The sequence below is a fragment of the Somniosus microcephalus genome, chromosome 16 (genome assembly GCF_052327205.1).
Source record: "Somniosus microcephalus isolate GS21.2 chromosome 16, FLI_Smic_1.0, whole genome shotgun sequence".
Taxonomy (NCBI): domain Eukaryota; kingdom Metazoa; phylum Chordata; class Chondrichthyes; order Squaliformes; family Somniosidae; genus Somniosus; species Somniosus microcephalus.
In genome coordinates, this window is record NC_141002.1 from 13,255,314 (window position 1) to 13,270,458 (window position 15,145).

General features: G+C 50.3%; 1 protein-coding gene across 1 annotated transcript in view; it reads left to right on the top strand.

Moving 5' to 3' along the window:
- Window positions 1–7,089: 7,089 nt before the first annotated feature.
- Window positions 7,090–15,145, top strand: part of LOC147105983 (uncharacterized) — a 106,770-nt gene continuing 98,714 nt past the window's right edge. The window contains exon 1 of the mRNA XM_086009781.1: window positions 7,090–8,304. Within this exon, the coding sequence (XP_085865907.1) occupies window positions 7,090–8,304 (1,215 nt within the window). The remainder of the gene's footprint in view (window positions 8,305–15,145) is intronic.

Here is a 15,145-nt window from a genome sequence, read left to right on the forward strand (position 1 = left end):
AAACCTGGCGTGAACACTATTGGCTTGTTGACTATCAGCTGCAGGTCCAAAATTAAAGAGGATATTTGATCAGTCATCATTTGCAGGTGGCAGGACTTTTTTGTCTCAGGTCTGGGGGAACATTTACCAGGCATAACCACAGCTGTGGAAGTTTGGAGCCTGACACCCATTTCCAGTGTGTCCTCCTGCGAGACCCCTCTCGCCACCCTCACTCAGCGCTTCCTCAACTGAGGCACCTACCAGAAGCATGGGAGGCCCTTTTTTCCTTCCCCTCTTGGCATTAGAGGACCTCCAGCGCCATTCGTGAAATGACACACGCCACAACTGCAGAAGTTGCCATCAGAATTTTTATGAAAAACACACAACTGATGGCATTTCCACAAAATGCACAGCATTTCACCTCTTACGCGTGCTCCTATGTAGTGGTTCCCCTGTGGCTTCAGCAGATGTGGAGGCCCCTTGCTCACTTTCCTGCTGCTCCTGTCTCGACACCTTTGGCGGGCGTTCTCTGGGGTGGCGAGCCTGTGAAGGCTCGCCAGTAGTCTGCTGCTCCTGCGGCTGTGCAGAGGTTGAGACCTCTATCTCTGTTGGGTGTGTACTCTGGCGGGGCTCTGACCGAGGGCTCTGCAGTGGCATGGAAGTGTGAACGCTTGGAGAGGAGCCCCCACTTCCTTGAGGTCTGCCACCAACCTCCCACTCATGGGTCAGGTCCCCCTCAGTGCCTGCAAGTGGCTTGAGAGCGGCTTGCTGCACATCAGGGGGGCCATGGGGACCCGTATCTGCAATGGTATTCCTACACAGAAGGACTTCCATGAAGGTCTGGTTTCTCTGTTCAATAGATGCCCATCGCTCCTCAAGAGATGTCATTCTATTCTGAACACTCACCATGTTTTCCATATCCTGGCGACTAACCTCCTCCATGGCCGTAGCCCTCCTCTCCTCTACCATAGCCAGCCTTACCACGGAGGCAACAATCATTTCCACGTAGGTAGCCATCCTTTCCGTGGTGATGCGTTCATGCGCCAATGACTCCACAAAGGCTCGGCTCATGTTCGCAATGGACTCCTCCATTCGCTCCACACTCGCAGTGACCCTAGAGACAAAACTTGCCAGAGACTCCTGCATCTGTGCCTGGAGTTTCATCACCTCTGATGTTACGGATGGACCCAGGGGCAGAGGGTCAACATGCAGCTGAGCCGAGCTGGCAGAGTCCTGCGCCCTCCGACGAGGACTCTCCACTGCTGTCCCTGTCTCCACAATCTGCTGATGCTCACTTGTGAGCTGTGATGCACCAGGTGACAACTCTACTCTATGTCCCGAAGGTCCCACCGAGGTGTGAGTGTCTGTGCTGGTGCTGGGTGCGCTTATTTCTGATGACACTGCGCCCTCAGAGGTTGCAGATTCCTCTGAGGAGTCTGGCTGCTCAGGCTCTTCCTCCTGCACCGTGGGGACGGGGCTCTCGATGGTCCTGTGGGGGAGTCAAGGAAAAAGTTAGAGGTGTGATGCCAAGGTTACATGCACATTGCATTTTGCAGATGATCATAAGTCCATATGATGTAGCTTCAGAATCATTATCAGCGACTCATGCAATGCCAATGAGAGAGATGGAAAACTATTCTGTCACCAGCTTGCGGGGATGCTCCTGCCTGTCCTTCCCCAACGTCCACATCTCGGTCAGCCCCGGCAATCTCCAGGACGCCTTCCTCCCTAATGAGGGTGGCCCTCCTCCTGTCCTGGCTCGTTCTCTCCTGTTGTAAGCTCTCTTTTCCTGCAATGAGGGAGACAAGTGGAGGTTGAGTGAGAATGAAGGAGTGAGTGCAGAGATTGCATAGCATAGATACTTAGAAGGAGACAAAGATGGAGTGAGGTTGCAATACCAAGGGTGTCAGTTGTGTTCAAAGCATCAGGGTGAGAGGAAGTGTGAGGGCTGCATGGTGGCATAGTTCTGTGAATGTGAGCATAGAGAGAGAGGGAGTGGGTAAGGGTGCATGGATGTGAGTGTCTAGCGGGATGTGCAGGAAGAGATTGCTAAAGCTGAGTGCTGGTGAGGAAAGGCAATGGGGATCAGATTGAGGGTGATGGAAACATCATACAGTACTTACTTTTCCAGTGCGAAGAAGGTCATGGAATCTTTTCCTGCACTGCAACCACATTCTTCGTGTTAGCCCCAAGGAGTTGACTTGACCTGCCACCTCTAGCCACACAGCCTTGGTCTGGCTGGGAGGCCTCTTCCTCCCTGAAGAAGGGAAGAGGACCTCCCTGTGGGCCCTAGCACCATCCAATAATGCCTGTAGTGAAGCCTCATCAAATTTGGGCACAGATCTGGCCCTCCCACTGGCCGTTCCTCCTGCAGGCTCCTGTGCCATCTTAATGTTGAATGTTGGAAGCCTGCAGAGGAAGCAAGGCTTGCTGTGGACCTTAAAAGCAGCAGCAATGATGACGTCATATTCTGCGACTTTCTGACTGGAAATACTCAATTGCCAAGGCTTCCCACACGCTGGAAATCAATTGGTCAATTGTACTAAATTTGCATCAATCTCACAGACCCATTTACAATCGTGTCGGAATCACTAAATTCGGGGAACCCGCCAATTCCCCTCACCTGAACTAAAATCGACCCCACGATCTCCGGAGGGGGGAGGTGTTCCTGGATCAGACCCCCTCCCCCCACCCCAGGCCGGTGGGGGGGTGCGGGCTACCGGTGGGGGAGCTTGGGGGGCCGGGGGGAAGCACTCCTGCTCCTCCTGACTGACCCACAAGGATTGCTCCCCGAGGCTGAGGCCGCCTCGTTGCAGCCAGCAGGTATCCCGATCCCCGGCCGCCTGCAGTAAAACCTGCAAAGCAGGTTAAAGTAGAGGCTTCAGGCCTCATTATTATATTTAAATTGCCAACCCGTCTCCTGGTTGGGTTTTACATTTTTACAACTTTCACTCACCACCCCTCCGTGCCTCCAACCCACCCGTTCTTACCTCTGAAAATTCTGGCCACAGTCTTTCCTCATTGTAATTTGAGTTCAAAATAAATGAGTTAAATTTTGAAAGCAAACAAAGCCTTTATGTATCAAATGATTATTACCTATGCTTTATTGATAGTTAGTAAATGTAAACTTTCTAACTTTTGACCTCTATGAGACACAGAGTGAGAGAGAGATACAGATAGATGGAGGGGCAGTAACAGAGAGAGATGCAGAGATATACTTCCAGAAACTAATTACAAAACACCAATGTGTAATATTTGCAGAATAAGTTACACACACATGCTGCCAGCTCTAGAATGATCCACTCCCACCCAATGCTACTGACAGACACCAGTGATCCACCAGTAAACCAAACCTTTCCCAGTATACTGAACTAACAGATATCTAACTCCAACTGGTAGATCTCACTAGTATTCTATGCTTTAAAGCTGGTAGGGGATAAGAATTAAATACAGATGTAAGATTATATGTATACCACTTATTTATAATTTTCACAGAATATTAACCAGAGCCTTTGGAATTCAATCCCCAAAGCATAGGTAACAATCTCATGTTATATTCTATTTAATTTAAATGGGATTTGATGTATTTAGTTATTGCAAATCAATGGCCCTGATGTTATTCCGTGAATGGCACAAACACCCCTATAGTTATAAGGAAGTGTGTCTTCTGACTCACCATGTGGAGCGCCAGGAGAGATCAGTTTGCATTTTTAAATATTCAGAGCCCCAGTGATATTAACTTGTATCTTAATGAATTATGAAATGATATCAGTTCATTGGGCAGTGAGTTGTGGGGACTGAAGAAGGAATTGCATTTAAGGGGAAGCTAGATAAACACATGAGGGAGAAAGGAATAGTAGGTTGTGTTGATGGGGTGAGATAAGGAAGGTGGGAGGAGGCTCGTGTGGAGCATAAACACCAGCACAGACCAGTTGGACTGAATGGCCTGTTTCTGTGCTTTAAGTCCGATGTAATGCTGTGTAATATTATAAACTCAATAGAGGAACATGCCCGAAAAGAGGGGGGGAAGCGGGGAGTCGCTCTCAAAAACATTTCTGGTTCATTTAGGATGTTATTTTTACCGGTAAAGTTCAGGTAGACAAAAAGAATTCAAAATGGCAGCTCAAGCCAACTTTACCAAATTATTTGAGTGGCTACTTCCTGCTTCTTGCCATGTGTGGATTGGTACTTTTTTGTTCAAAAAAGGAACAATTTGATTGCTCAGTTTTCTGCTCACTTGTTCCTCATTGGTGCTTCCTGATGAAGCAAACTGTTTAGTCCGTTGTTTTTTAGTCAATCGTTTATTTGATTGATGACTTAAAAGACCAATCCTCATTTCAGCAAGATGTCCTGGAGAGTGACACCATACGTAGTTGAAAGGGATGGTATAATGGATATGTTTGAGATAGAAGACTATTATATACATATGTAAACCATAAACAATAAGCACAAATACATTTAAGTTAGTTTATTCTGTCATCAATTGAGCCAGGTGTCAGCCTCTCAGGTGGGCATAAAATAACCCATGGAACTATTCGAAAAAGAGCAGGGGAGTTCTCATGGTGTCCTCGTCAATATTGACTCTTCAATCAACACCGAGAAAAAGAGTTTAATTGGTAATTTATCTCATTGTTGTTTTTGTGGCCTTGCTGTGTGCACATTGGCTGCTGCATTTCCCTAGATGACAGCAGTGACTTCCACTTCAGACATACTTCACTGGCTGCGAAGCATTTTGGGAAGTCCTGAGGTAGTGAAAGGCGCTATAGAAATGCAAGTTTGTTCATGATTTATTAAGCTGAAACTGGCTCTCCTTTCCAATTCCTTCTTCAGTCCCCACAACTCACTCAGTCTTTGGGGAGGCTTCCTGATCCTTTCTGGATAGTGCCTTTCCCGAGTGTCTTGCTCTTGGTGCGGAGGCGATTCTGGCCCCCTGTCGTCGGTTGGTTCATCAGCTTCCGATGCTACTGTTTCTGGGGTAGATGCGACCTGTACGTCGGGTTCATCACCAGGTACGTATGGGCGAGGCATGGGGTTGACTTGTTCCTGTGACTCTAGGATCTGGTCAGCATGGCATCTCACGATGCTCTCCCCAACGTCCACTGTGTACATTAGTGGTCCCTGCCGTGTGCATATCGTTCCTGGCTGCCATTTTTCTGTTCAGTAGTCGCGGGCCAAGACTGGTTGCCCTACATTGAAGCTCCTTGTTGGCTTCTCATGGATGTGCTGGAATTGCTTACTCTCAACATCTCTTCGTACGTTTGGTCTGAGCAATTCTAGGCGAGATCTTAACCTTCGGTTAAAGAACATCATGGCTGGGGCCTGGTTGGTGACTGCATGTGTCGCATTCCGGTAGGCGAACAGGAAATTGTCCACAGCGGAATGTTTTCATTGTACATAGCCTTTATTGCCTTCTTAAAGGTTTGTACGAACCTCTCAGCCAATCCATTTGTGGCTGGATGATACGGGGCGGATGTGTAATGCCTTACCCCATTCTTTTTCAAGAACCTCCGGAACTCTTCGGACACAAACTGTGGTCCGTTGCCGGAGCAAATCTGTTCTGGCAAGGCATTCCTGGCAAAAATGGTCCATAGGACTGCAATAGTTTTCTCCGTGGTGGTGGAGGACATTTTGATGACCTCAGGCCATTTCGAGTGCGCATCCACAGCTATTAAAAACATTGAGTCCATGAATGGACCAGCAAAATCAATATGCACCCGTTGCCATGGAGATGAGGGCCACTCCCATGGGTGTAGAGGGGCCTGTGGTGGTGCATTTTGGACTTTCTGGCATCCTGAGCAGCTCTTGGTCAGGTCCTCGATTTGTTTATCGATTCCCGGCCACCACACATAAGCCCTGGCTAGGCATTTCATTTTTACCCCTCCCAGATGACCCTCATGAAGCTCATTGAGCACTCTATCCCTTATCTTGGGTGGAATTACCACTCGGGATCCACACATCAAGGTCCCCCGGCACACTGACAGCTGTTCTCTCCTTGTCGAGAATGCTGGCAACAGTGAGTCGCCATGTGCTGGCCATCCCTTCACCGTCAAATCATATACCCGAGTCAGTGTCGGGTCATTTCGGGTATCCTTTTCAATACAAGAGTTAGTTACCGGTAGGTATTCAACTATAGTCGAATGGAATATTTCGACAGGATCCACTGCTGGTGCTTCCTCTGCAGTAGGCAGTGGAAGGCGTGATAGCCCATCAGCATTTCCATGCTGTTTCGTGCCCTTATATTCAATCTCATAGTGGTGCCTAGAAAAAGTGACCATCTTTGTAGTCGTTGCGCAGTCATCACGGGAACGCCCATCTTCGGATTAAAAATGGAGACAAGAGGCTGGTGATCAGTCAGCAAGGTGAATTTCTGCCCGTGCAGATAGTGATTGAACTTTTTCACTCCCCACACTAGGCTGAAGGCCTCCCTGTCAATCTGGGCGTAGTTACGCTCGGCTGAGGTTAGTGATCGTGACGCAAATGCTATTGGCCTCTCTGAGCCGTCCGAGAATTTCTGCGACAGCACCGCGCCAATGCCGTAGGGTGACGCATCACATGCCAACCGAATTGGTAATGCTGGGTTGTAATGGGCCAATACCTCTTTCGATGTGATTTGTGTTTTGCTCTTCTGGAAAGCTCGTCTACATTCGTCACTCCACTTCCATGGCACCCCAGTTTGCAGTAGGGTGTTCAGTGGGTGTAGTATTGCAGACAAATTTGGCAAGAACTTATGGTAGTAGTTTACCAGCCCGAGGAACGACCTCAGTTGTGACACATTTTCCGGTGCTGGAGCCTTGACTACTGCCTCAATCTTCTCTGGGGACTTATGTAACCCCTCTTTATCGATAACGTGGCCACAATACTGTGGTAAACCACTAATCTGCCTGTACATAACATGTCTGGGCATGCCTCAGCTGGCTCCGCCCCTGGCTCCACCCCTAAGCCCAGGTATAAAGGTGATTGACCTCCAGTCCCCCTGGCTTTAAGGATCGGTCTACCAGCAGAGGCATGCTCGTATTCTTTTGTTAATAAAAGCCTACTTGTTATAAGTTTAACTCTTAGTCTTCTGGAGTTATTGATGGCGCATCAATTTTATTAACAAAAAGTTTTGAAATGGAGCAAATCCTGAAACTGGAATGCCTGGAACTGGACCCTCAAACGGCGGATGCATCAAATAAGTTCGAGCACTGGCTGAGCTGCTTCGAAGCATTCCTGCAGGCCTCCAGCACTATCGTCAGGACCGAAGCCGACAAACTGCTAGTACTGAACTCACGGGTGAGCCACCAAGTATATTCGATTACCCGAGACGCTGTATCCTACACGGCCGCTATCACGATACTAAAAGAACAATATACTAAGCCAGTCAACGAGGTCTACGCTAGACACCTCCTGGCTACCCGCAAACAGCGACCCGGGGAATCGGGTGATGAATACCTACGGGCACTGAGAGTCCTCGGCCGGGACTGCAAGTGCAAATCGGTGACGGCCGCGGAAAATACTGATGACCTAATCAGAGACGCCTACGTCGCCGGCATCAGGTCCAGCTACACTCGACAGAGACTGCTAGAGCAAAGTGGGCTCAACCTGCAGAAGGCTGTGGCCCTTGCTAACTCGCTGGACGTGGCCCTCCGACACATGGATGCCTACCCCCCCCGACCATACGGCCCTCCCCGCCCCGTGGATGTCGCGGGGGCCGCCATCTTGGGACACGGTAAGGCCACAGGCCTGCGCCACGCCACCACCTGCATCCCAACTACAGCTGCGATGTCCAGAGGCTCAAAGTGCTATTTCTGTGGCCAGGCCAAGCACCCCAGACAACACTGCCCGGCGAAGGACGCGATCTGCTCCAAATGCGGAAAGAAGGGGCACTATGCCAAAGTGTGCAGGGCGAAACCGACCAACTCCAGCAGCGCCGCGTGTGAGCCGTGCAGGTCGCCATCTTGGACACCACCAGCCGCGTGTGAGCCGTGCGGGCCGCCATCTTGGACATCACCAGCCGCGTGTGAGCGGTGCGGGCCGCCATCTTGGACGTCACTTTGGGACCAGGCCCCTGACTCCCCCACTGCCTCGCGCGAGTACAACAGCGACCCACCGACCTCAACGATGGCCTCCATCATCCTGGACCAATCCAGGCCTCACCAACTGGCCAGGTCCACGATGGACATCAAGGTAAACGGTCACGCAACAAACTGTCTATTTGACTGCGGGAGCACGGAGAGCTTTATCCACCCCGACACGGTGCGACGCTACTCCCTATCAGTCATGCCCACGCGCCACCGGGTCTCTATGGCCTCCAAGTCCCATGCGGCGGACGTCGGCGGCTACTGTGTAGCGACCCTGACAATAATGGGCACAGAGTACAAAGACTTTAAACTCCTTGTCCTGCCACAGCTCTGCGCTGCTGTGCTACTGGGACTGGATTTCCAGTGCCACCTAGAGAGTGTCACGATGGCGTACGGCGGGCCCCTGCCCCCACTTACAGTCTGCAGCCGGCAAAATTTTAAACAACCACCGCGCACAATATGCAGCCTATCCACCCTGAAAGTCAGCCCCCCCCCCATTGTTTGCTAATCTCGCCCACGACTGCAAGCCCATCGCAACAAAAAGCAGGCGGTACAGTGCCGGGGATAGAAGCTTCATTAAAATAGAAGTAGAGAGACTCCTGCGGGAGGGGATTATCGAGGGCAGCACCAGCCCATGGCGAGCCCAAGTAGTGGTCGTGAAGACTGGCGAGAAACAGCGCCTGGTCATTGACTACAGTCAAACAATCAATAGGTATACCCAATTAGACGCATACCCACTTCCTCGCATATCTGATATGGTCAATCAGATTGCACAGTACCGGGTATTCTCTACCATTGACCTGAAGTCGGCATACCACCAACTCCCTATCAGACCTGAAGACCGCCAGTATACTGCCTTCGAGGCAAACGGCCACCTCTACCACTTCCTCAGAGTCCCCTTCGGCGTCACCAACGGGGTCTCAGTCTTCCAAAGGGGGATGGACCGGATGGTTGACCAGAACGCGCTGCAGGCCACTTTTCCCTACCTGGACAATGTCACCATCTGCGGCCATGACCAGCAGGGCCATGACGCCAATCTAGAAAAATTCCTCCGAACAGCCCAGCGCTTAAATTTGACATACAACAAAGAAAAGTGTATGTTTCGCACCACCCGCCTCGCTATCCTTGGCTGTGTAGTGGAAAACGGAGTCATCGGCCCCGACCCCGACTGAATGCGCCCCCTTCTGGAACTACCCCTGCCTCACTACCTCAAAGCCCTGAAGAGATGTCTGGGGTTTTTCTCTTATTACGCCCAATGGGTGCCCAATTACGTGGACAAAGCCCGGCCCCTTATCAAGTCAACCTCCTTCCCCCTGGCGGCAGAGGCCCGTGCAGCATTCACCCGCATAAAAGAGGACATTGCAAAGGCTACAATGCATGCCGTGGACGAGTCCATCCCTTTCCAAGTGGAGAGCGATGCGTCTGACTTCACCCTGGCCGCAACCCTTAACCAGGCGGGGAGACCTGTGGCCTTCTTTTCACGAACCCTCCAGGGCCCCGAAATTAGACACTCCTCAGTCGAAAAGGAGGCCCAGGCTATAGTGGAGGCTGTACGGCATTGGAGGCATTACCTGGCCGGTAAACGCTTCATCCTGCTCACTGACCAACGATCAGTAGCATTTATGTTCAATAACAAGCAGAGGGGCAAAATCAAAAACGACAACATATTGCGGTGGAGGATCGAATTATGCATCTACAATTATGATATCTTATACCGGCCCGGGAAACTTAATGAGCCCCCGGACGCCCTATCCCGTGGAACATGTGCCAATGCACAGGTCGATAGGCTACGGGCCCTCCACAACGATCTCTGCCACCCGGGGGTCACCAGGTTTTTCCACTTCATTAAGGCCTGCAACCTGCCTTACTCCATCGAGGAGGTCAGGACCATGACCAGGAACTGCCAAGTCTGTGCCGAATGCAAACCGCACTTTTATAGGCCAGACAGGGCGCACCTGATAAAAGCCACCCGCCCCTTCGAGCGCCCAAGCGTAGATTTTAAAGGGCCCCTCCCCTCCTCTGACCGCAACACGTACTTCCTCAACATCATTGACGAGTACTCCCGTTTCCCGTTCGCTATCCCCTGCCCGGACATGACCAGCGCCACAGTCATCAAATGTCTCAATGACCTCTTCGCCATATTTGGTTTTCCCAGCTACATCCATAGTGACGGGCTCGTCGTTGACAAGTGACGAGCTGCGCCAGTACCTGCTCGAAAAAGGGATAGCCACGAGCAGGACCACCAGCTACAACCCCCGGGGTAACGGACAAGTAGAAAGGGAGAACGCGACAGTGTGGAAAACCGCCATGCTAGCCTTAAAGTCCAGAGGCCTCCCAACCTCCCGCTGGCAAGAAGTCCTCCCCGATGCGCTTCACTCCATGCGGTCACTACTCTGTACCGCCACGAACGCCACCCCTCACGAGAAAATGTTCGTCTTCCCTAGGAAATCCACCTCGGGGACATCGCTACCGCCATGGCTGACGTCTCCAGACCCCGTCTTGCTCAGGAAGCACGTGAGGAGCCATAAAACAGACCCCCTGGTTGAAAGAGTCCACCTCCTCCACGCCAACCCACAATATGCATACGTGGCGTATCCTGACGGGCGGGAGGACACGGTCTCCATACGAGCCCTCGCACCCTCAGGTGCCACCGAAAACACCATTACCCACTACCCATTACCATTACCCACTACCATTACCCACGACACACCCCTAGAAGGGAATCCACATCTAACCCAAGTAGACGGCACGCCAGGGCCCTGTATCCCACCCTTATACACCCACCGACCCCGCACCCACGAAGACGACACGCCGGTGCTCCGGCCCATGCGGGAAACGGCCGCGGGAAAAGAACCGCCGCAGCCGGCACCACGACGATCACTACGGCAGACAAGACCCCCGGAGAGACTTGCCTATACGAACTTCTGAGACACTTCACCCCGCCGGACTCATTTTAAACAAGGGGTGAATGTGGTAAACCACTAATCTGCCTGTACAGAACATGTCTGGGCATGCATCAGCTGGCTCCGCCCCTGGCTCCACCCCTAAGCCCAGGTATAAAGGTGATTGACCTCCAGTCCCCCTGGCTTTAAGGATCGGTCTACCAGCAGAGGCATGCTCGTATTCTTTTGTTAATAAAAGCCTACTTGTTATAAGTTTAACTCTTAGTCTTCTGGAGTTATTGATGGCGCATCAAATACGAGATCTGTTTTCTAAAAAACTCGCATTTGGGGCAGTTAGCTCGGAGCCCATATTCCTGCAATCTAGTGAGCACCTGCTCCAGGTTGGCAAGGTGATCACTGTCATTTTCGCCCGTGACCAGGATGTCGTCCAAATAACACTGGGTCCCTGGGATCCCTTGCAGGATTTGTTCCATTGCCCTCTGCCAAATAGCCGGAGCTGATGCTACTCCGAATACCAGCCGGTTGTATTGGTAGAGACCTTTATGGATGATGATTGTGAGGTATTTTTTTGATGCTTCTTCTACCTCCATTTGCAGATACGCCTGGGCCAGATCAATCTTAGTGAAGCGTTTCCCTCCAGATAGCGAGGCGAAAATATCTTCAATCCGCGGAAGTGGATATTGTACGGTGTGAAGGACCGGGTTACCTTAAAGTCCCCACAGATGCGAAGCTTCCTTGGTTCCCCAGGTGTGCTGCTCAACAACTTTTTCATCACAGGGACGATGGGTGTAGCCCACTCGCTCCAGTCTACCTTGGACAGTACACCTGAACGTTCCAGACTCTCCAGCTCTGCTTCGACGGCTGGGCAGATCGCATAAGGTACCGGTCTGGCCGCAAAAAATTTGGGGCTTGCGTTTTCTTCAATTTTAATCGTCGCTGTCATGCCTTTTAGTGTTCCGAGTCCTTGCTGGAACACTTCTTTCGCGTCAGTTAGGATCTTTGACAGTCGCCCAGGTGTGACGTCGTCATCCTTTTTGTCAGCCACAGTCAGTGCCTGTATGGAATGCCAATCCAGTTGTATTTTCTGGATCCATTCACGTCCCAGTAATGGTGGTCCTCCATCTTGCAATACATACAGGTCTAGTTTTGGTGTTTCCTTACCGTTATATATAACGGTCACCATTATTTTTCCTTTGGGGTAGACTTTTTGCCCCGTGTATGCCTTCAAAATAATTTTTATGTCTCTCAAGGGTATGTGTGAGAATAGCCGCTCGTAGTCCCGTCGGTTTATGACCGTTAGGGCTGATCCTGTGTCCAATTCCATCTTTACCTGGACTCCTGCTATCCTGAGAGTGACCCAAATGGTTCGGTGATCCTCCATTGTGATCACATTATGTAGTTTCAGACAACTCAGTTCCCTGCTTTCGGAGTCGTTACCACTCTTTTGTTCGTCTGAACTATTCTCCGTCATCTTATGTACCTTCTTGTACTTTTCTTTGATAGGTTTCTTATTGCTGGTTTTCTCTCCCGACCTGCAGACTCGTGCCATGTGTCCTACTTTTCCACACTGTCTGCACACTTTGTCTTTGAACCAGCAATCATTCTGGTCGTGTGTTGTTCTGCCGCAGCGATAGCACTTTTCTGTTCTATATGACATTTCGTTTGTGCCATATTCTTGCGGTCTCTGTTGTATCTCTGCAGCGCCCCGTGCTGCTGCTTCATATGATATCGCAATGCTGAAAGCCTTTTCCAGCGTAAGGTCCTTTTCAGATAAAAGCCATTTCTGGGTTCCTTCACTTTGAAGCCCACACACAAACTTGTCCCTTAAGGTATCTGCCAGTCCCGCTCCAAACTGGCAGTGTTTCGATAGTTTGCGCAGCTCTGTTAAATAATCAGCATTGCTTTCATCCTTATGCTGGTTCCGTTTTGAACTTGAATCTTTCCGCTATCAGCAGCGGTGTGGGGTTTAAATGTTCCTTTAGTATCGTTACTATGCCTTCAAAACTCTTTTCCATTGGCTTCGTTGGGGTTACTAGATTTCGTAATAAACCATACGTCTTTGCACCCATTAAATTTAACAATACCTGTAGTGTATGTGCTTTAAGTCAGAACTACTTTTTACAGCTCCTGTATACTGTAGTACTGGCAGTAACCACACTGGTATATAAGCTGTGCGCATGCCTCTGTACTCCAGTCTAGAGATTGCCCTCCTCCAGTAAAGACTTGTTATTTGTTTATGTACAGCATCCGTGTAATTATTTATCCACTGAACCACGGATCTAACAGTGGCGACGAGTGTTGATGCGAATCTACCTGCAACATTAAACAAACAAAAAAAAAATAGTCGAGTCCAGGAACACGGGCGTCGACCGCGAGCAACCGCCCAGCAGTCAGGTAGAGATCCAACTTCACTGGGGAGGCTGTGGAGAGAAGGGCTTGGTTCCCCAGCCACAACGAGCAGTAAGAGACCGACGACAGGTCCAGAGCAGACCCTTCCCGAGCAGCAGCGGCTGGAGCTGACCGACGGCAGAGAGAGAGAGCCGGGCAGTATCGACGGGGTAAGAAAAAGGGTGAAGAGAGCAGGGCGCAGCCAGGGGTTGATCACCGAGCGGCGTCGAGGAAAAATACTGCAAAACCGGAGAGAGAGCGGGTAAGAAACAGCCAGGTTCTAGACTGAGCGGCGTCGACAAATATCAAGAGAAGAACGCGCAGAGCAGAACCAGGGATCACGGGTTGATCAGTGTCTGCGGGGCGAAGCAAGGGGAGGCGCCAGTGAGCCGCGGAGAAGAAGGAAGAGCGTGGGAGACGCCATTTTGCGAAGCCGCAGCAGAGAAGACGGGCGAGCGCGGGAAGGAAGGAAAGCGCGGGAGACGCCATTTTGTGCCAGCGGAGATGAAGGGGAAGCGCGGGAGGCGCCATTGGTGATAGTTAGCGCACAACCAAGGATGCCGAAGAGTGGCAGTATCTCTTCGTTCGACAATGAAGTCGAAGATTGGGCGACATATGTGAAACGTATTGAGGTGTACTGCAGGGCGAATGAAGTGCCAGATGCTAATAAAGCACTGGTTTTGTTAAATTCCATGGGTGCAAAAACTTATGGGTTACTGCGAAATCTAATAACCCCAGAGAAGCCGGTAAACAAGAATTTGGAAAGCATAGTAGAAATCCTACAGGACCACTTAAACCCCACACCGCTGCTGATAGCAGAACGATTTAAGTTCCATAAAAGGAACCAACACAAAGATGAAAGCAATGCTGAGTACCTAACGGAACTGCACAAGTTATCGAAATACTGCCAGTTTGGAGCAGGACTAGCAGACACGTTAAGGGACAAGTTTGTGTGTGGGCTACAAAGTGAAGGAACCCAGAAACGGCTTCTATCAGAAAAGGACCTTACGCTGGACAAAGCTTTCAGTATGGCAGTATCACACGAAGCAGCCGCAAGGGGCGCTGCAGAGATACAACGGAGACCGCAAGAATATGGCACCAACGAAATGACCTATGGAACAGGGAAGTGCTATCGCTGCGGCAGAACAACACACGACCAGAAAGATTGTTGGTTCAAGGACCAAGTGTGCAGACAGTGTGGGAAAGCAGGACACATAGCAAGAGTCTGCAGGTCTGGGAAGAAAACCAACAGTAAGAAATCTCCACAGGAGAAGTACAAAAAGGTACACCAGGTGATGGACAGTGGTTCAGATGAACAGAAAAGTGACACAGACTCCGGAAGCAAGGAGCTGGGTTGTCTGAAACTACATAATGTAACCGAAATGGAGGATCACCAGACTATCTGGGTTACACTCAAGATAGACAGAGTCCAAGTGGAAATTGAATTGGACACAGGGTCAGCTCTAACAGTGATAAATCAAAGAGACTACAAGCGGCTATTTTCACACATACCCTTGAAAGCTACAGAGATTGTCTTGAAGATGTATACGGGGCAAAAAGTCTACCCCAAAGGAAAAATAAGGGTGAAAGTAACATATAAATGTCAGGAAATACCTAAAATGGATATATATGTATTGCCAGATGGAGGACCACCACTGCTAGGACGTGAATGGATCCGGAAGATACATTTAGATTGGCATTCCTTACAGGCACTGAAGGTGGAGGCCAAAAAGGATGACGACGTCACACCTGGACGACTGTCAAAAATGCTAACTGATGCAAAAGAAGTGTTCCAGGAGGGACTAGGAACACTAA